Consider the following 21,957-nt stretch of genomic DNA (forward strand, 5'->3'; position numbering starts at 1 on the left):
TGTCAAGTACAAGCCACATGAATGGCAGGACCGAGGTTTCCTAGTAGAACATTGGCCAAAGCATCACACCAACCTCCATCATTTTGCCTTCTTCCCATACTGCCTCATGGTGCCATCTCTTCTACGGGTAAGCAATGCACACAGTTGGCGCACATGGTTTATACAATAAAGCCTAAATTCTATAACCTACGCCTGCTTTAAACTTCTCAACAACTTTATCCCTGACCTGTCTGGTGTGTTCCTTGGCCTTCATAATGCTGTTTGTTCACTAAGGTTCTCTAACAAACCTCTGAGGGCTTCACAGAACAGTTGTATTTATACTGAGATTAAGTTACACACAAGTGGACTCTATTTACTAATTAGATGACTTCTGAAAGAAAATTGGTTCCACTAGATTTTAGTTAGGAGTATCAGAGTAAAGGGGGCTGAATACAAATGCACACCACACTTTTCAAGTTTGTAAAAAATTTTGGAAATCAATTTATCATTTTCCTTCCACTTCACAATTATGCACCACTTTGTGTTGCTCTGTCACATAAAAGCCCAAAAAATAATTTTAGGTTTTTGGTTGTAATATGAAAAAATGTGAAACATTTCATAGGGGTGTGAATACTTTTTCAAGGCACTGTACATGGCTGCACCTCTCATGGTGGTATACCATACAGTCCTCTAGTTAACCGCTTCAGGACCGCCCGCCACAGTTATACCTGAGCAGGCAGACCCTCCTGCACGAACTGACGTAGGTATACGTCGGTTGCGCGCCTGCAGCTAGGGGGTGAGTGCGTGCCGCCGGTGGCGCGCTCCCGGCACCACTTGGCAGTGGGGACTCCGATTGCCGCCTGCCACCCGTGATCGCTCCCTGCTGAGAGAGAAGGACGGTCAGCTGTTGTAAACACAGCTGACCATTCTTCTCTCTGCAATGATCACAGAGCCCCTGTGATCCTTCTATATAGGTGTAACGAGACCCTTGCTCGCTCGCTTCCGCTCTACCGACACTCCTCTGTTTCTAGTGAGCCAGCTTGAAGATCGCAACGTCTGATGGTTCGGTCAACCAAGGATCCGGGATCCGAACTACAACTATGTGCTGTCCGGAATCCATTAGAACAAACACCAAGCAGGCTGTATGTAAGTTCAAACAGGAAGACCATTTATTGGAAGGACATAGCACACTTTTATACAGAATTTGGAACATCCTGCCCCCAACAACCGCCCTCCTATTGGTCAATTGCAAAGTACCTGCAGTTCCACTTCAGGTCCTCTTTATCCATGCAAATGAGGACTTGAAAATGAGTCAGCAGGGATTGGTCCAGCTTGGATAGCTTGTCCAGAAGGACAGTTATGTGTAATGAGACAGAAGCCCCAGGGGGCAATCAATGTACACAATAGCCAGACACAGAACAATGGTTGACACAGAACAATGCAAATGAGGGCTCGAAAATGAGTCAGTAGTGATTGGTCAGATAGCTTGACCAGGAGGGCTGCTATGCAAATGAGGACTTGAAAATTAGTCAACAGGGATTGGTCAGATAGCTTTGACCAATGCAAGGAGACAGAAGCCCCAGGGGGCAATCAATGTAAACTATAGTCAGACACAGAACAATGGTTCCCTAACGAGCCCTCAATACACATTACTCTGAGTGTCAATACATCCCTTAGCAGACAGCATGTGAGTTCATTAGCACACCCGATAATAGGTGAATGGAAAGCCACCTCAGACAAAAGCAACATTGTTAGACAGTCATTGAACTTCCTGGAATGACCATATTAGGAGTTGTACTTCCTGGTCAGAGACCTCATACTGTACAGGGAATAAAATCTAATTTTACAAGGGAGACATTATTCCTGAATATGACTGTCCCATTTGTAGTAGTCCAAACCATATTCTCAGTGTTCACCACCCTCCTGGTCACCCTGAATCCATAACAGATGAAGGGTGACTTAAACATAAGAGAGCCCCATAAGGCTGGGCATGGTGCCCCCCAACCTCTCTAAAGGAATTTGGGGTCCACAACCCCCATGCCCAAAGTGACTCCTGTCACAATAGGACATAGGCGTGCACACAGGGTGTGCCAGGTGTGCCTGGGCACACCCTAATCACCCCTTGTGGTGCAGATTCCCCCTGTTTAGAAGACCCCTGATATTTCACCAAAGCTCCCTAACTGTGCTAAAAAAAAAAAAATTGTAAAAAAGAATAAAAAATAACAATAGAACTACAGACACCGATCTCTACCCTACTGACACCATCAGTATATACACAGGGATATATGTTTGGGCTTTGGGGTGCACACCCTAATGCAATAGGCTGCGCACACCTATGATATAGGATCACAGGTCTCTGTGATAATTTCATAAGCCCCGCCCCCATAGTTAGAAACACGCCCCTAGGTACACATTTAACCCCTTGATCACTTACTGTGTTAACCCCTTCCCTGCCAGTGTCATTATTACAGTAACAGTGCATATTTTTAGCACTGATTACTGTAGTAATGTCATTGGTCCCCCCAAAAGTGTCAGAAATGTCAGTTAGGGGTCCGATCTGTCCGCCGCCATGTCGCAGTCCCGCTAAAAATCGCTGATCACCGCCATTACTAGTAAAAAAAATAAATAAATAAAAATGACATAAATCTTTCCCGTAGTTAGTAGACGCAATAACTTTTGTGCAAACCAATCAAAATACGCTTATTGCGATTTTTTTTTACCAAAAATATGTAGCAGAAAATAAATTGGCCTAAAATTTTAAAACATTTTGATTTTTACATTTTTTTTTCTTGAGAATTTCATGTAAAAAAATGTGAAAAATATTATTTTTTCAGAATTTGCTTTTTTTGTTTATAGCGCAAAAAATAAAAATCGCACAGGTGATCAAATACCACCAAAAGAAAGCTCTGTTTGTGGGATAAAAAGGACATCAATTTTATTTGGGTACAGCGTCGCACAACCGCACAATTGTCCGTTAACCACTTGCTGACCACCGCACGACTATTTATTGCGGCGGTCAGCCCCTCCTGGGCAAAGTGACGTATATTTACGTTAGCTAGCCAATAAGGGGCGAGCGCGCACCACCGGAGGCGCACTCCCACCCCTGATCGTTCACAGGGAACCCTGCACGAGTGACCGGCGGCTCGGATGTCCGCCGGTCACTCGTGATCTCCCGCTGCAGAGGGAGAAAGGCAGGCGGCTAATGTAAACAAAGCCGCCTGTCATTCTCCCTGATCTAACTGCAGAGATCATGCAATCCTGCTATGTAGGATCGTATGTCTCTGTGGTTACATCACAAGCCACGCCCCTTTACAGTAAGAAGCACGCCCCTAGGGACATATTTAACCCCTGCCTCTCCAATGAAGTTAACCCCTTCCCTGCCAATGTCATGTTTACAGTAACAGTGCATATGTATAGCACTGATTACTGTAGTAATGTCACTGATAACCCCAAAAGTGTCAAAAATGTCAGTCAAGGGTCCGATCTGTCCGCCGCAATGTCGCAGTCCCACAAAAAAAGAATCACAGATCGCCGCCATTACTCGTTAAAAAAAAAAAAAACAATAAAAATTACATACATGTTTCCCTTAGTTAGTAAACCCAATAACTTTTGCGCAAACCAATCAAAATACGCTTATTGCGATTTTTTTTTACCAAAAATATGTAGCAGAAAACAAATTGGCCTAAAATGTTAAATAATTTTGATTTTTACATTTTTATTCTTGAGAATTTCATATAAACAAATGTGAAAAATATTATTTTTGCAAAATTGACGCTATTTTTTTGTTTATAGCGCATGATCAAAAAATCGCACAGGTGATCAAATACCACCAAAAGAAAGCTCTGTTTGTGGGAAAGAAAGGACGTCAATTTCATTTGGGTACAGCGTCGCACGACCGCGCAATTGTCCGTTAAATTCACGCAGTGCCGAATCGCAGAATAGGCCCTGGTCTTTGAGCAGCCAAATCCTCTGGGGCTTAAGTGGTTAAGGGGGAAAGCCCTTCTGGTCCAGAAGTGGTTAAAGAGGTTGTAAACCAAATTTTTTTTTTTTTCACCCTGAAAGAGAAACCCATAATGAGCTAGTATGCATCGCATACTAGCTCATCATGAAATGCTTACCTTAGAACGAGCCCCCGCCGTGCCGCCCGCTTACCTCTATGACGGGCGGCTTGTTCAGTCGCCCGCCTTCCGGGATCGCGGCATCTGATTGGCCGGAGCCGCGGTGACGTCGCTCCCGCGCACAGGAGCTGACGGTCACGGCACGGGGCTCTGAAGGAACGGCACCAGCGGCCGTTCCTTCAGAGCGCATGCGCCAGTGACGTCACTGGCTGCATGTAAGGTAAATATCTCCTAAACCAGTGATGGCACCCCAGATGTTTTGGAACTACATTTCCCATGATGCTCAACTACACTGCAGAGTGCATGAGTATCATGGGAAAAGTAGTTCCAAAACATCTGGGGTGCCAAGGTTCACCATCACTGTCCTAAACGGTACATGTATAGGAGATATTTACAGTACCTATAGGTAAGCCTTATCATAGGCTTATTATCATAGGATTACCTATAGATACAAGTTACAGAGGAGGGTTACTTCCTCTTTAATACACTCCTCACAGTCTCAGCTATGCACATGCCTGGCTTGCCCGCTCTGTTTTCACTCCGCCCCCTTCTCACTGACTGGGTGGGGCTACATGACTACTCTCATCTGTTTTGGGGCGGGGGCTCCGGGTCGGAGCCGGTTCGTGACGTCATGACGTTAGGGGTGCGTAAGGGGCAGCTGGAGCCGGGTGAGCTGAGGTGAGGGGGGTGAGCGGACCGGCGCCATTACCATCAGGACCGGGTGAGACCGAAGAGCGGCGGACACGCTTTGACTGGAGGGAAGGTCGGCGGAGGCGGCCGGGAGAGGTGTGTGGGTTAGGAATCAGCCCGGAGAGGTCAGTGAAGAAGAGTCCGGCCATAGACGACACTGCAGAGCGGCGCGCGACACCCCCGCTGACGAACAGCCAATCAGACTGGAGGAGGGAGCGCGAGATTCGCCGCCAATCTTCATCCTCCTCACCGGACAGGAGACATGTCCTACAAGCCGATCGCTCCGGCCCCGGCAGCGGGGAGCAGCAGCGCTCCGGGCACCCCCGTCACCCCCGGTAATTATCTGATCTCTGTACGGGGGGGGGGGGGATTGGGGACTGAGCTCAGGCCGGGGGGAGCACACATGGAGGGCACACATTATTGTGTCTTTGTAGATCAGCTGTAACAGAAGCCAATTGTATGTCAGACATCTCCTGACCAGCCATGGTTGTTGGTGAACTTTGTCCTGGTCATCAGATCTGATTGTGTGTGAGTAGTGAAAGGCTGTCACAGATCTCACTGTCTGCTGAATGTTTGGGGTTTTATAAGAGATTCACCCTGTACCCATGTGGTGCTGCTTTAACCTCTCTGTCAGTCTGATTATATCAGGATTTCTGTGCTAAAAGCAGTACATTGTTTTGCACGGAAATCTGTTTTATATTTTAAAACTCCCCTTCCCTCCCCCTGCTGTCCCCCCCCCCCCTGCTGTCCTCCCGTTGTCCCCCCCCCCCCTTGCTGTCCTCCCGTTGTCCCCCCCCCCCCTTGCTGTCCTCCCGTTGTCCCCCCCCCCCCCTTGCTGTCCTCCCGTTGTCCCCCCCCCCCCTTGCTGTCCTCCCGTTGTCCCCCCCCCCCCCCTTGCTGTCCTCCCGTTGTCCCCCCCCCCTTGCTGGCACAGGCACAAAGCACTGGAAAAGCACAGGCAGGGCACTGGAAAAGTCACCAGGTGAAATCCTGTGGTGAAATGACATGATACAGTGTAATATGTTAGGATCACAGCTTTGTATCATCTCATTTGGTGTATTTACATTTTTTAATTTGCTGCTGGTTCCACCCCCCTGCGTTGCACCGCTTGCAGGGAAGGGAACCGGAAGGCAGGTGCCGGCATCGACCGAGCAGGGAGAGAGTGTGAGGACGGTGGGGATTGCAGGGAAGGTGAGTGTGATTCTGGGGTAATCACGAGTGTGGCTCGGGGGTTACCGCTTTTGGTACTGAAAATGAACCCCGAGCCGCACTCGGGAATACCGCCAGGGAGGTTAAAGCATTCACCTTTTCATAAGGGAAAAAAGCTAAACTAACACTTTAAACACAACCTCCACCCCTGCTGCCCGTACCTCTGGGTATGCAGTCAGTCCAGGCATTTGAAATCCCCGCTTTTCTTCCTCCTCTCTGTGTAGGGCTTCCGGGATGGATCGGAGTGATTGTGATTGGTCAGCGCTGGCACAGAGCATCAGACTGATCTGTCCCAGAAGCCCTGCACAAAAAAGAGGAAGAAGTGAGGATTTCAAATTTCCTGGATTGGCTGCTGTGGCACTGCTAACAGCCTGGCACCCACGGAGGTAAGTACAGGGAGGGGGTTGGGGGATTAGTTTTTACCTTTTTTAAATTTTTTTTTTTTTTTTCTTGAAAAGGTGAACAGTTTAAATCAGTGGTTGTCAACTTATGAGCTAAAAGGGACTTTAAAGCCTCCTTTTTAGGTTTATTAAATGTCCGCAGCTACAAAAAGTGTAGTTGCTGGCTTTTAATAAACACACTCGCCTGTCCCAGGATCCAGCAGTGCAGCCACCCGAAGCCTGTCACCTCTCCCTGGCATCACAAGTGTGGGCACCAGGGTGTGACAGCTTGCGGCTTCACTGCTGGGTGCGCATGCGCAAGTCGCTCTTCGTCTTCTCAGTGGCCGGACAATCTTCTGGGACCTGTGATGTGTCCCAGAAGATTGCGGGGAGGGAGAGAGGGGAACTTCTGCTCGAGTGAATATAGTTACATATAGTTACATAGTTAGTCAGGTTGAAAAAAAGACTCGAATCAATCTGGTTCAACCAAAAAAAAAAACAGTATTGAAAACCCAACCATACAATCCCATATACACAATCCTATACCCGTTGTTGATCCAGAGGAAGGCGAAAAAAAACCCCCCAGCAAAACATGATCCAATTTACTACAGCAGGGGAAAAAGATTCCTTCCTGATCCCCCCAAGAGGCATCTGGATATGGAATATAGTAGGTACCCCCCACCAAAAAAAAAAAAAAAAAAGACATGCCAAAAGTGGCATGTAAAGGGGGGGGGGGGTGTGTGCGCTTAAAGCGGAAGTTTCCACATTTGGGTGGAACTCCGCTTTAAATGCCGACCCCTGACATCACCACCAAGCTGGACCAGTGTAACTATGTATAAAATATTCATATCTGGAATTCCTCTTTCAAAGTGGTGTTTTCTTTTTTTGTAAATTATAGCTTTTATTTTTAAAGGGCAGCGTTGTGTTTCTTTTGGTTGAGGATGGAGCAGGGAGTGGTTAAAACCCATCATGTTGTTTTTTGTTGTCCTGCTGGAGAGATTTAGGCCCCTTTCACACTTGTGCGACCTAAAAGTCTCGCAATGTTGCTGCGATTTTACTGCAATTTGGTTACATGATTTTGACTGGACTTGAAGCAATGCTTATGTCTATGGCCCTCAAAACGCATCAATGTCGGACTAAAGTAGTGCAGGGACTACTTTGAAGTCATTGCCACTTGAAGTTGCAAAGATATGAACGGTACTCATTGGAAATCATGGAGTACGACTTGTCATGCGACTTTGCAGTCCCAAGTTGCAGAACGAGTTTGAAAGGTGCCTTCGTTTCACTTTCTGTCCTGGAGACACAAGCAGAAAGTCTGTTAACGAAATATAGCCTGCAACAAAGATGCACAAAAATCTCTAAGCAAAGGTAGGATGTCCAGCACACTTAGGCCTCTTTCACACTGCCGCTCCGTTTTTTTTGTCCGCTACGGCACTTTTTTTTTTTTTTTTTTTTACGGACACGGATGACATTTTGTGTCATCCGGTCCGTATGTCCGCATATCATCCCATCCGTTTGCGGATGATATACGGACATAATGTTAGTCTATAGGGATTGCGGATGACACCGCTGACATCCGATTTTGCTTCCTTTCCGTTTTTTTTAACGGAGGGAAAAAAAAGGGTTCTGTTCCGGAACAGAACTGAAAATGGAACAGAACTGAAAGGACACAAATCGGATGTCAGCGGAGGTCATCCGCAATCCCATTGACATGCATTATGTCCGTATATCACCCGCAAACGGATGGGGTGATATACGGACATACGGAACGTCCGTGTGAAAGAGCCCTAAAAGCTATCAGTTCCAATAACTGGATAAATAAAAACAACAAACAGTCATGTAGAAGGAGAGTCCATTGTGCTAGCTTAGTGGCAGCTGCTGTTGAGGAGCTAGAAGTGACTCTGCAGGGAAGACAATAAGAGAGGCAGCGCCATCTAGACTAAGAGTAGCAGTATGAAACTTTAATAGCCATAATAATTAAATTACTCGCAAGATGAAGGGTAATGTAAGAGCTGTAATGTAATGTAAAAGGAATAAGTCCTTTGAGTCCTGAATAATGGCGGCAAGGCTGTCATTAAAAAAAAAAAAAAAAATGAAGCGCCGCCCCTTCCAAGGGAGGCACCAAGCTGACCATATGGCCTAGCAGGCCGCGGCCTAAAGTTTTGTGGAGGCCCAAGGATCCCAGCCCGGCAGATGTCCAAAAGAAGAGTGGGGGCTTCAGCTAAATGCACTGGGGCTGCACCCCAACGGAGGCACCTGAATCGGCAGCAGCAGCCTAAATTTATGTGAGCGCCCAGCAGCTTGGACGCGAGCCCCAGCAGAGCTGACCACCCAGGGGCAACTGAGGCCCAAACGGAAAGCAGTAGTTTCAGCCAACCTCACATGGGACGCCTCACATAGTTTCCGACTAGTAGGCCACAAAACTGCAGCCTAATTTTTGGTCAGATCCGGCCGCGTGAGGCGTGTACCCGCGGATGGTAGAAACATCTGCTCCCCCAGCCCAACAACCGCCGCAGGGAGCCCAGAGGACATCCCTACCCTAGTCGTCAACCTCCAGGGTAGCAAGGAACCCTGCTCAACCCCCTGTTGCGCACCAGGAAAACCTGACATCACCCAGGGAGGGGTACAGAAAGACCCACAGTGTCCACTGAAATTTTAGAGGGGCTGGAGGGGAACCTGGGGGTAGCCCTACGTCCGCCCCAAAACCCTCTAGGAGTAGAGGGGACAGCTACTTGCCGTACCAGGAACAGGGTGGGCACCGCTCCGGACATACCACTGCTCCATCGTAATGTGGGTGCTGTCGGCCAGGAGAAGCGCTGCGACTCGGGCTGAGGCCAGGTCATATGTATCCTCTCAAGATGTTTAACTCACAGGCCAGCCCCCTGTCCAATGGGGCTACGTCGCCGCCAACCAAGCGCGGAGCTGTGGTCTTCTCGCGCTCGCTGGCCAGACTAGGGGGACCCTCTGATCTAGATTATCCAGTCCATCGACCAGTCCGTAGATTTTAACAGGAATAAAATAACAGATAGGAAAAAATTGCCAGGACCAGAGTTTCCAACAAGGAACAGGGTCCTTACTCCTGACTAGGTAGAAAAAACTTTCCCTATAGCAGAGAGTGGGAGTATACCCCCTGGAACTGCCCATGGGGTAGTCAAGCTTTTTTCCTGCCCACAAAACACACAGGAAGCTCTCAGACTAAGATTTTCATTAACAGGAAAAGGTGGAACCTTGTCCTATAAACCATACGCTTAAATGGTTGTGTCTAACCTAGTGAAAAATGGCGGAGCATGAAGCTATTTTCCCTTCGTAGGCACCATCAGGGTTGACAGTCTTTTTCATGTAATCAGTGGCTGAGCGATAAACCTATGCATCACGAATGACATCCAGGTAATGAAGGAAAATATCCTTTTCATGTATCGGTGCCAGAAAGAAGAAATCCTAATGTCCTAAATCGAGGTAAAGGGCTGATACCACCAGAAGCTAGCTATACACAGATTGAAATTCGGTCAGTCTAGCAGCAGCTGGCCAACTTAGATCAGTCTGTGGTCTTCTGTGTTCAACAGGAGTTGTTTAACCACTTCTAGACCGGAAGGTTTTACCCCCTTAATGACCAGGCCACTTTTTACGATATGGCACTGCATTACTTTACCTGACCATTGCATTGACATTCGACGCTGTACCCAAATAAAATTGATGTCCTTTTTTTCCCCACAAATAGAGCTTTCTTTTGGTGGTATTTGATCGCCCCTGCAGTTTTTATTTTTTGTGCTATAAACAAAAAAATTTTAGACCACTTTTTTTTTTTTTTACATGTAGAAGGAAAAAAAAAATCCCAATAAGTTTGTGTGTTAATTGGTTTGCTCAAAAGTTATCACGTCTACAAACTAGGGGATAGATTTATGGCATTTTTATATTTACTAGTAATGGCGATCAGCGATTTTTTTTTTGGGACTGCGACATTGCGGCGGACAGCTCAGACACCTAACTGACACTTTTGAGGGGACCAGTGACATTACTACAGTAATCAGTGGTAAAAATATGCACTGTTACTATACTAATGACTCTGGCACACCAGGAGCAATCAAAGGGTTAAGTGTGTCCCTAGTGGGTGCTTGTTAACTGTGTGGGGGATGGATTCACTGGATGAACATGGAGATCTGTTTTCCTGACTAGCAGGAACTCAGGATTCCTGTGTTCCTCTGTGACAGAACAGCGGTCTGCCTTATTTACGTAGGCAGACTGCCGTTCTCTCATGCGGGTATCTCCTCTGACAGGGAAGTGAAGCGCTCACATAGTTACAGCTATTAGCGGCCGCTCCCCCGCCCTTCCGCCCGGTGTGTCGGTTCATTCATGGACAGATCGCAGTAGTAGTGACATCACCGGGAGGCGGGCCGCCGGCCAGAGGCGCGTCTTTTGAATGAAGGACACCGAAGGAGCACTCAGCAGAGTGACAGTAAGGAGATTGAATCGTTGGGATGGGGAGGGACGCTGAGGCAGAGGGGGGGGGAAGGTGTACTGCCGAGGGGGACGCTGAGGCAGCTTACCAATGGTATTTGTATTATGCAGCATGAGGGGGTTAATGTATTGTCACTGATGCATTAGTGACCGACAAGTGGCAGTTAATTAACCCCTTTGTGCTGCATTAGTGCAACCAGTATCAGTGCAACCAGTGTTAGTTAACACTGATACTGGTTGCACTAATGCAGCACAAAGGGGTTAATTAACTGCCACTTGTCGGTCACTAATGCATCAGTGACAATACATTAACCCCCTCATGCTGCATAATACAAATACCATTGGTAATTAAATTAACCTCTTGTCAACCCATCACAGTACATATACTGTTACAGGGTGGCAGCGACAGGTGTACGTCGCTGCCTGTTTTTGGTGTATGCCCCTCTTCTATTCTATCTATTTTAAAAAAAAAATTGGGGGGGGAAAAGTCCTTTTCGGTTTTCGGCCAAGGGCATCCTGCATTTTTGGTTTCGGCCCAGAATTTGCATTTCGGTGCATCCCTAGAAAAAACGCATTAGTGTGAATGAGCCCTTAGGGCCATGGCTTATGAATAAACTGGGCTTTCTGTTTTAGATTCAGCCTTGAAGTAACAAAGGGAAATCTTATTGGACTGAGAGGAGGAAAGCAGCTTCCTAGGTTGTGACATTCTTTGAGGGTGTCCAAAGAGCCATTCACTAACAAAAGATGTGAAGCAAGCATTTACATTGCTCTTCCACAGACCAACCTTCGGACAGAGTTCTCCACATATTCAGTAAACAAGATAAACAATCTAAACTAAAATGTCTACCCAATAATATATAGAGCTGATGGACTAAGCTCTAAGCCTTGCAAACTATGGCCCTCCAGCTGTTCAGGAACTACAATTCCCATCATGTCTAGTTATGTCTGTGAATGTCAGAGATTTACAATGCCTCATGGGAATTGTAGTTCCTGAACAGCTGGAGGGCTATAGTTTGGACACCCCTGCTCGGAGCCTAAGGGCTTTACAAATATATGATCAGGATAGTATTTGGATCCTTTCAATATCACTTTAGCCCATTTCCCTAAGGCCAGCCATGCACCGAGCAAATTTCTTTCCTGCAACCATGTGTTGCAGGAAAGAAATTTGCTTAATTCCCCCATTAACAGATGGTGTTGATGTGGGAATCCCTCCTGCCAGGCCATTGTATTCTCCCCGCAGGGGAAACTGCCCCCGCTGGGAGAAGACTGTTATCACTAGTGTCTATAGCAGCGGTTTGTGACAATCGCAAGGGAATACGGCAGGCTGGGTGTACCCAACTGGCCAAGATTAAAACCATGTATAGCCGGCCAAGGGTTTGACAGACTGACATTATGGCTATGACATGCTTGCTACCATAAACAGAGGTTGTAAAACTTTCCCCAAACGTTTGTCAGTGGGATCCTTAAATGTAGGCGCAACTTCAACAGGTATGGCCAGATGCATTGTGAAAAGAGCCCACTTTCTTTATAAATGCCTCTTCAAATGAGTACTAGTCTGTAAAAAGTTTGGGAGAACCAAGTTGTTAAACGTTTTCCAAAAACTGTAAGAACGGGTTCAAGTAAGGTGTGTACTGGAAAAGTATTGGGGCCTTTCATCCCACAGTAGTAGGAGCTACAGGCTGCTCCTCTTAATTTTAAGGTGGTGCACACTGTCAAATCCAGTATGGTGTCTTTAAGCCTGGGAGCTATAGCCACTGCCTGCAGTTCCTTGGGAACAAAGTCATCCAGCAAGGACTTGTTGGACTTTTCATTAGACAAAACCTCTGAAACAAGGCTCAGAGGTGTGTACCTCTGCAGGTATGTCAGACACAGATTCAGGGGGACTCAATTGTTAAATGTTTTAAACATTTTAAAAGAGATGTAGTGATGGTTCCAATTGTGATAAAACGTAATAGTTTGAAGTCTAGCCCATAAAGTAGGTCACCGCGGGGTCTGTGGCTAACAGTGTACTGAGCAGAGTCCAGTGGCCAAAGTTCACATTCCGCTCAGGCCTCTTAATCTCCAAAGCTATTGCTAAAGATATGATCATCCAGATAGCCTACTTAAAGAGCCCAGCTCAGCAGCATGTAGATGAAGGTAGAAAAATCATGAAAAAAAACAGATAATGGTTTGATAAGATGGCTAAACTTTTTTTTCCAGTCGAGAGTTGTCCATTCTCCTAGGCCACTACCAAGAAACTGAAACATGACGTAAGGGGCTAGACATGGCTTGCCATTAGTTTTGTTTGCCAGTGCCCACTTCTTCCTGAAGGCAGCAATATAACCCAGTTTTCTCATAACTGAAGTTCCCCATCTTGGGACGAAGTACATATAGTGCTTTGTTCCATCTGCTTTGGTGTCATGTAGCACTAGCTGTAATGTGGAATGCCTCCCTAGTGGTGTACTCTATCTGTAAGGTTTAACAGGAGGAAAGACCGCATCTTGTTTATAGATAGCCTGGCCTATCTTTTATTCAATCTCCGTGCTTTTTATACTTGTGCATTATTAATGCTGTTAAGAGTAATCAATTTCACCTTTTTGTCACAAATCTCTTCATCCACATTTCCCGCCTGTTATGTGCATATTGTGGGCTTGCAATGTTATTATTGTGAATGGCTAGCTGTTGTGTGCGGTCATTAAGCATCTCATCCCCTCATCTGATGTGGTTTGCAGTGCCTGGAGCTGCGGTTTCATCACCATCAGGAGCTGTGCCCGTCTCCTCCTTCCGACTCAACTTCAGTGACTTTGGACCCCCTTCTATGGGCTTCATACCGGTAAGATTTTTATTTTATTTTTTCTCCCAATCAGCTATAACTCAATCTGTTGGGTTGTGTGTGAATATGAGAATTCAGTCGTATCAGCAAGGGAGCATTGATAGTTTAAAAAAACTATTAGATGGTCACCTGAAAGACCACAACATACAGGGGTATACAATGTACTAACACACACACACACATCATAGGTTGGAACTGGATGGACTGATGTCTTTTTTCCACCTCACAACCTATGTAACTTAAGCCTCGTACACACGCGTTGAAAATCGACAGGGAATTTTCGTCCGACGACCGATTTGCCGATTTTCGGCTTATTAGTATGATGCTTCCGACAACCGACTCTGACTTTTCGGCTGAAAAAAATCTGGTATGCAGGCTATAAAATTTTTGTCCGCCGTCAAAACACGCCCGATTTTCGTGCAGTCAGTACAGATTTTGACAGGGAAAAATCTAATGAGCAAGACTGGGCATGCTCAGAGAAGAAAGAACACAAAGCAAACCAACACCTGACATCACTTCTGAAGTATAATTCTGTCGGGCGAGAAAATTTGTGTGCAGTCTAGGCACATTCCAACCAACAAAACGCCACTCTTGACAAAAGACGGACGATCGGTCGGCCGATAATCGTTGCGTGTGTACGAGGCTAAAGTGTGGGATTCCTGCTTACTTGAAGTGTCTCAGGAACATGTGCATTTATCTATTGTCCACAGTAATGGCTAACACCCAAAATACATTTGAGTAGCTGTTTAAGTTTGCTTTTCCACTGCTGGTACCACATGCTATGGTGTTGGAACGGTTTGGTACGGTACGGTTTGCTTAGTGGGTGGGTGGGATTCTCTGACCAATCAGTGGCTAATAGTGACTGCATGCAAAGGATTGTGGGATATGGTACCGGTTATGGTACCTCTTGGAACCACAATCGTCGAGTAGGTACTGTTTTTGAGAGCCGTACTGTTCGGTTCCATGCAGTGGAAAAGCGCCACTGTACCGAACCGTTCCTACACCATACCAGTTGGTGGAAAAGCGCCATTACTTGCATAGAGTATCGGTGCTATAACATGCAACAGAGACTGCTTTGACTTCTTGTTTATTTGAGTACACAGACTTGCATGCAGTGCTATAAATATACAAACCATACAAAATACTGGAATATTATGATCTTGTTGAGCCAAAAGAAAGTTTTCAGTCTTTTTCCTTCTTATCCAGGGAGTGAAGCCAGCTGTGTCACAAGCGGTGTCTCAGGGGACCTACAGTGACCTGCTGTCTGTGATTGAGGAGATGGGCAGAGAGATCAGACCCACCTATGCTGGAAGCAAAAGTGCCATGGAAAGATTAAAAAGAGGTGGGGATGAAGAGTCATTAGCTGCAAGATATTTATTTTCTCTCGTTATTCTTTAGCTAAATATTTCTTTTTATACTTTCTAGGTATAATCCACGCTAGGGCTCTCGTAAGAGAGTGTCTCGCTGAAACAGAACGCAATGCTCGTACGTGACCTCATTCCAGCTCTGCACTTTCTAATTTTTTTTTTCCCTCCTTTTTTTTAATCTATAAAAAAGAAATAAAGTTACTCTTAATTATGTTATAGATGTGCTGTGAGGGTGTTTTTGTCTTGCCTATACAGCGGTTTTGTTACGATGACATGGTTTTAACATGACACAGATACTGTAATGTTGGCATATTACAGGGCCATTATATAGCTTTTTCTTTTTGTTTGAGATGGCAGTCCTCTGATCTTTGCTCAGTGGTGTATTCTATTCAATCATTCTGTCTCAAACACTACCATTGACCTTTTCTTCAACTTAAATATTGGCTAGGAAGATGGTTGCTGATGTACACTTATGGCCAAAATTTGATATATTGTGCCAGTCACATGTCCATAACAAGTTACTGCCACATGAAATGGGGCATTGACCTATGAATTTGCTGCTACTGAAAGTCATTTGAAAATGCCTCGAAATCTTGCTTTGTCTTCACATTCCTTCTCATGTATCCGCACCTCAAGCTGCTTCAATTCCTTTGCAACAAGGGGAGCAAGTGAAGGGTCCAGCTCAGCCGCCCGTGAGAAGTCCTGCTCTGCTTCTGATGCATTCCAAACTGCGGCATGGGCACGACCCCGCTTAAACAATGCCTTTACATTATCTGAAAGAGATGAAGAAAAACAATAGCTGTAGTAGCTTGAAGTTGGTCAGACATGTTCCAAACTTTGCAAACATCCCTTGCCAGAACTAGGTAATGTAGGTCTTCACTTAAAGATGTGTTAAGAAGCATTTTCACCCATCAGGACTAGTTTGACAAATGTGGATTCACCCCTTTTCAACAGAAAAAGTAAAGGTGTGAATTAGAGGCGTTTCATCAGCAGCTGCAAAAAATAGCAGCCATTACTAATCTAAGGTGAGAACTAAAGACTTGACTATATTTGTCGATAGGCGAAACAAAGTGGGGAAATATTTGATCTCCTGCAGATTTTTCCTCACTTACAGGAAATGAAGGGTCTATAATTGTTATAGGAGTATTTTAAACGATAGAATGTCAAACAAAAATCTAGAAAAAAAAAACATGGTAAAATGTTATAAATTGAGTTGCAGTTCGAGGAGTAAAATAAGTTTTTGATCCCCAAGCAAGAGGTAAAACGTTTCTTCTTTTAGTTGGTCACCAGGTTTGCTCGCATCTTATGGGCCATACACACTATACAATTTTCTTTAGATTTTTTCCCTTCAGACTTACCAAAACCATATAATATGAGGTTAAACCTGAACACTTTAAATTTTTATGCAATCAGGCAGGCCCTTGTACTACATAGAAAAGGTAATTCTAAAGGAAATCTGACAACAAAAGTTGTATAGTGTGTATCCAGCTTAAGGAGGGATTTTGGTCCACTCTTTACAGATCTTCTCTAAATCCTTAACCACTTGCCGACCGCATATTTACTGTGGCAGGCCAGCTCTATTGCACAAAATCATGTACCTGTATATCATTTTGTGCAATAGCCACTGGGTATGCCAATCAGCAGACCCGATGTCCGCCTGCCAAACGCAATCTTTTTCCAGAGAGCCAGAATGGCAATCTGCCTATGTACACAAGGCAGATTGCTGTTCTGAAAGGAGAGCAACAACACCGATCTGTCTTCATCCAGTCAGACCACCCCATCCCCCCCCCCCCCCCACACAGTTAGCAATCGCCCCCGTACCTTAACCCTATAATCGCCCCTAATAACCCTTTCCCTGACAGTGCCATTGGTACAGTAACAGTGTATATTTTTAGCATTGATCACTGTATTAGTGTCACTGGTCCCAAAAAAACTGTCAGGTGTCTGTTTTTGTCCACCCCCATTATTAGTAAAAAAAAAAAAAAAAAAAAAATCCTATAGTTTGTAGGTGTTACAGCTTTTGCGCAAACCAATCAATATACATAGTTTGAAAAAAAAAAAGTCCATCTGGCTCAACCAATGAAAAAACAATACGCTTATTGGGTTTTTTTTTTTTACCCGAAATATGTAGCAGAATCCACCATTGGCCAAAATTTTGATGAATTTGATTTTTTTTTTTTTTTTTAGTATTGGACATGTTTTATAGTATAAAGTAAAAAATGTTGTTTGGGTACAGTGTCACACAACCGTGCAATAGTCAAACTAATGCAGGGCTGTATTGCAAAAAAAATGGCCTGGTTATTAAGGGGGTAAAAACTTCCGGGGCTGAATTGGTTAGGGTTTCTCAAGGCTGTCATTTAGCAACTCAAAGTTACAGCTCCCTCCATAAATTTTCTATAGGATTATTGTCTGAGGCTGGCTAAGCCACTCCATGGCCTTAATGTGCTGCTTCTTGAGCCACTCTTTTGTTGCCTTGGTGTTTTTGTTTTAGGTCATTATGTTGGAATACCCATCCATAAACCATATTCAGTGTTCTGGCTGAAGGAAGAAGGTTCTTCCCTAAGATTTTACAATACAATGCCCCGCAATGTGGCAAAAGGTAAGCCTGTACCCTTAGAGCCCATTCAGACTGGGGCGACCTTGGCACGACATGCACGGACTTCATATAATTGAAGTCAATGCAAGTGGCCTCCAGGTCGCCCCAAAGGAGTAAAGGACCCTTTTTCTAAGTCGGAGCGACTTGTCTCGCTCCTATTAGAACGGGTCCTGTGTCGTAATCAATGGCAGGCGATCGACCCCACGACTTGTCAGGTGACCAAGACGCTTGACAAGTCGCGCTAGTGTGAATGGACCCTTAGTAGAGAAACAGCTACAAATCCTAATGTTTCCACCTCTGTGCTTGAATGTAGGGATGGTGTTCTTAGGGTCATAGTCAGCATTTTTCTTCCTCCAAACATGGCGAGTCTCTCTCCACATTAATGGCACATGTACAGGCCCGTCTGAAGTTTTACAGTGAACATCTAAACAATTCAGAGTAGAATTGGCAGAAAGTGCTGTGGTCAGATGAGACCAAAATTAAGCTCTTTGACATTAACTCAACTTGCTGTTTGGAGGGAGAAAAACGCTGACTATGATCCTAAGAAAACCATCCCTACAGTCAAGCATGGTGGTGGAAACATGATGCCTTTGGGGCTCTTTCTCTGCTAAAGGTAGAGGCTGACTTTGCTGCATTGAGTGACCAATAGAGGGGGGCTATGTATTGTAATATCTTGGATGAGAACCTCCTTCCCTCAGCCAGAACACTGAAGAGGGGACTTCCTGCATGACAATGACCCAAAGCATACCGCCAAGGCTATAAACGATAACAAACACAAGGGTGCACCGGCCTAGTGCATTATCTTAGACAGGTTTATTAAAATAATTGATTAAAAATACTCACAAACGAGTTTCTTGATAAAAAGCACATCAAATATATATATATATATATAAAATCCTCAGAAACAAGATCGGGTTTGAATTGTCCCCTGAAGCTGTGCAGGCTTATGCGTTTCGAGGCAGCACCTCTTCTTCAGAGCCTGAATACAGCCAAGGCAACAAAGGAGTGGCTCGGGAAGAAGCACAATAGGAGATCATAGGGCCCCACCTACCTGTTGCACTGCACACATTACATGCAATTGACACAGAATTTCTTGACATTATGTTTAAAAAAAAAAATGTATTCTAGAAAATAAATTTACAGTAAAGAGTGCAAAAATGGTACATTTACAAAGTTATGGTTTTCATAAATTAACACAATCTAACAGGTGCAACAGTTGAATCAAAACTAAACAAAAAGCTCTGACTAGCATGTTACAAAAGCAGTAAAGAGCTGAGTGCATGCGATGTCTTTGCAAATCTGTCAATGATTTTCTTTGTCACTCTTTGTTTAGCGCAACTTGCTTTTCTACTGCAATTCCTCCATGTTTTGTTGGCAATGATGATCTTTTTCTAGGCTAAGAATTTTAATTTGGAAAAGCATCTTGCACATGTGCACTGTGTAATTCTATATTTATATTCCAAGAAGATATTCTCATAAAGGCCACTGAACACAGTTGGTACTGCTAGAGAAAGCACAGGTCACAGTTCTCGCAGGAGTCCTTCTTTACAGCAGCTGTAAAAGTGGATGGCTCAGCGCTAGAACTGGTGTTGCATACAAAGGAAAGAGATACACTGCTCAAGGTAATGGGAAGCTTGATGACCAACAGCGGGGCTCGCCTCCGTAAGACAGTCAAAGAAAAGAAATGGCTGCATGCAGATGTGGTCAAAATCCAGGTTTATTGGACATCCCAAAGTGGCAAGGTAGACGCGTTTCACACACTAATACGTGTGCTTAATCATTTCATTACAGTAATGATTAAGCACACGTATTAGTGTGTGAAACGCGTCTACCTTGCCACATTGGGATGTCCAATAAACCTGGATTTTGACCACATCTGCGTGCAGCTATTTCTTTTCTTTATTGCTAGAACTGGTGTGTTGCTCTTCCAAATCAGACTCCAATTCTTCACTGTCATTCAACAACAGGCCTTTACGGATACGTTTGCAGTTGGAGGCAAAAGAGATTAATTCCTCCTGTAGCGCAACTGGGTCCATTTCTGGTATTGCTTTGGATAGAACAGTCAACTGAATTTTGTCTGAAGAGGCCAGTATTTCTTCAAACCTATTTGGATCCAAGCAAGAAATTTGCTTATAAAGTTATCCATGAGCAGAAAATCTTGACTTTACAGAACAGCATCAAGGATGACATTGTAATAAGAAGTTTCTTATTAGTACTTTCTGCAGTTCTTGTGGATCTGATTTCAGAAAGATGTTTTCACTTGCAAATTCTCATTTATAAAACTGATAAATTCAGTTGCTGACTGCAAAACTCCAGCAAAGTCTGCATATTTTATTTAAACGCTTTACAGCATCATCCACCATTCTCCATGCTTGGATAAAATCAAGGCCTGTTGATTGGAGATAATCTGATACAGGGGGTAGTAATGTCAAAAACACAAACAAAGGTAAAATCTACCAGGATGGTTTCAAATTTACAGAGATGCTCTAATAATTTCAGAGTTTTGAAAATCAGGAGATTCGCTTACTTTTTTTAAGATAATTATTAGATCAAATAACCCTTTGAAGTGCTTTAGCTCTGCTTGACGACCTTGTTCTGCCAATATGTTCCAGCATTTGAAATTTAGAACTGTCAGTCTTTTTTTTTTTTTCTCATTAGTTTCATCCTTTTGTAGGAATCGGTAAAAAATGTTGATAGGTTGCTAAGGAGCCCAAATAGACTGATTGCTGGAAAACACACAGTACTTGCATCACCAATAACCAAGTTAAAGCGGAGTTCCACCCATTTTTTTAATACGTTGGATTACATAGATGTATGTAATCCCCTTTAAAATGACTTTTACCAATGGAAACTTTTTTTTTTTTGCGAGTAAATACCTTATTTTCTTGTTTATTCCTCCTCTCCTCACTTCCGGGTCCGATCGGCGATTCGCAGTGTGTGCTGGGATGTATTCCATGCCAGAAATCTCACAGTATTACCCAGGAGCTTAGCTGTACTGTGTGTATTGAGGCCATTCCATGCCCTGCCTCCTCTCAGTGAGTTGTACTGTATGCATTGTATTCAGGCTGTTCTCTGCCCCGCCTCCTCTGTGAGCGAGGACTGAAAGCATTATATCCTCACTGAGAGGAGGCGGGACAGAGCACGTCCTGAATACAATGCATACAGTACAACTCACTGAGAGGAGGCGGGGCAGGTCACTGCCTGAATACACACAGTTCAGCTCCTGGGTAATACTGCGAGATTTCTGGCATGGAATACATCCCAGCACACACTGCGAATCGCCAAATGACATCATCGCCAATCGGACCCAGAAGTGAGGAGGGGAGGAATAAACAAGAAAATAAGGTATTTACTAGCAAAAAAAAAAAAGTTTCCATTGGTAAAAGTCATTTTAAAGGGGATTACATACATCTAAAGTTACGAAAATGGGTGGAACTCCACTTTAAGTACATATGCGTAATCCCATGTGTAATTTCCTTCATTAACGCTTGCAAGCCTGAGTAAGTTCCACTCATATTAGCTGCTCCATCAAAAGAATCACCTATGCACTTTTCAGATTAAGTCCTAAAGTAGAGAGTGAATTCAGTAAGGCAATGTAGGTTTTTACTGCTGGAATCTTCAATAGTAACAAGACGTAATAATCTTTCCTTAACTTTATCACCACTAGCATACCGAACAATAGCATACTGATCTTGGGTGGAGTTCATCTGAACTGAAAATAGGCCAGAATTCTCTTCTTTTACTATTTCCTCCTTTATCATGTTACCAATAATCACAAATAACTTTGTTATAGTAGATTCTTAGGAAAGTTACAAACTTCCCTCTCCTATGGATCACAGCTCTTTGCTTTCCCTACAACAACATTAGGTTCTTTTTATTTTAAGACTGGACTGTAGTCAGTAAGAAGTTTCACAATCTCCAAAAAATGACCTAGATTTTCGAGATGGTCCTCGTCAAACACATCTGCCACAGACTCTAAATAACTGCTTCTGAATGGCAGTGCTTGAACACCAATGAAAAAAAACAATATAGATTTTGTGGCTTACAATAAATAGAATTTCTTAGAGACATCGGACTACTTAATTTGTGCTTAAAAGATTTGCCACTCACATTAACAAAATAGGCATCACAAATTTATGGCATTGAGAGTTTTCATGTTACATTAATCTTGTTGTGATGTCTCCAGTCGTTGCAACCTTGTATTACCGAAGTCTGCTTGTACTTTTCCTGCCCATAATATAAGCAGATGGAACAATGCACACTTTTTTTCCTCATTAAGAGTGACCCATTTTCTTTGAACGCTGGACCCTTGTATGCCTTTTCAGTAATAAACAACATTACCATTAAATGG

At 44.2% G+C, this 21,957-nt stretch overlaps 2 protein-coding genes across 2 annotated transcripts in view; one reads left to right on the top strand and one right to left on the bottom strand.

Annotated features, from left to right (window-relative positions):
- The first annotated feature begins 5,014 nt into the window (after window positions 1-5,014).
- Window positions 5,015-15,226, top strand: CDK2AP2 (cyclin dependent kinase 2 associated protein 2). Its single transcript, XM_082269557.1, has 4 exons — window positions 5,015-5,122; window positions 13,552-13,643; window positions 14,850-14,985; window positions 15,069-15,226. Exons 1-4 carry the CDS (start codon window positions 5,050-5,052, stop codon window positions 15,134-15,136), a joined length of 369 nt encoding a protein of 122 aa, XP_082125683.1. The 5' UTR covers window positions 5,015-5,049; the 3' UTR covers window positions 15,137-15,226.
- A 96-nt stretch (window positions 15,227-15,322) lies between these two features.
- The window catches only part of AIP (AHR interacting HSP90 co-chaperone), a 55,827-nt gene continuing 49,192 nt past the window's right edge, over window positions 15,323-21,957 (bottom strand). Inside the window, exon 6 of the mRNA XM_082269556.1 lies at window positions 15,323-15,783. Coding sequence (XP_082125682.1) covers window positions 15,581-15,783 — 203 coding nt within the window. The 3' untranslated portion in view covers window positions 15,323-15,580. The remainder of the gene's footprint in view (window positions 15,784-21,957) is intronic.

Source organism: Pelophylax lessonae (genome assembly GCF_965119305.1).
Source record: "Pelophylax lessonae genome assembly, chromosome: 9".
Lineage (NCBI taxonomy): Eukaryota > Metazoa > Chordata > Amphibia > Anura > Ranidae > Pelophylax > Pelophylax lessonae.

What these genes read in the sequence shown, in the direction of transcription:
- CDK2AP2 (XM_082269557.1), top strand. Translation starts at nt 5,050, where the DNA reads ATGTCCTACAAGCCGATCGCTCCGGCCCCGGCAGCGGGGAGCAGCAGC. An exon ending in GGGCACCCCCGTCACCCCCG is followed by an intron (nt 5,123 to 13,551) that starts GTAATTATCTGA and finishes CAGTGCCTGGAG; the next exon opens with CTGCGGTTTCATCACCATCA. An exon ending in CATGGAAAGATTAAAAAGAG is followed by an intron (nt 14,986 to 15,068) that starts GTGGGGATGAAG and finishes TATACTTTCTAG; the next exon opens with GTATAATCCACGCTAGGGCT.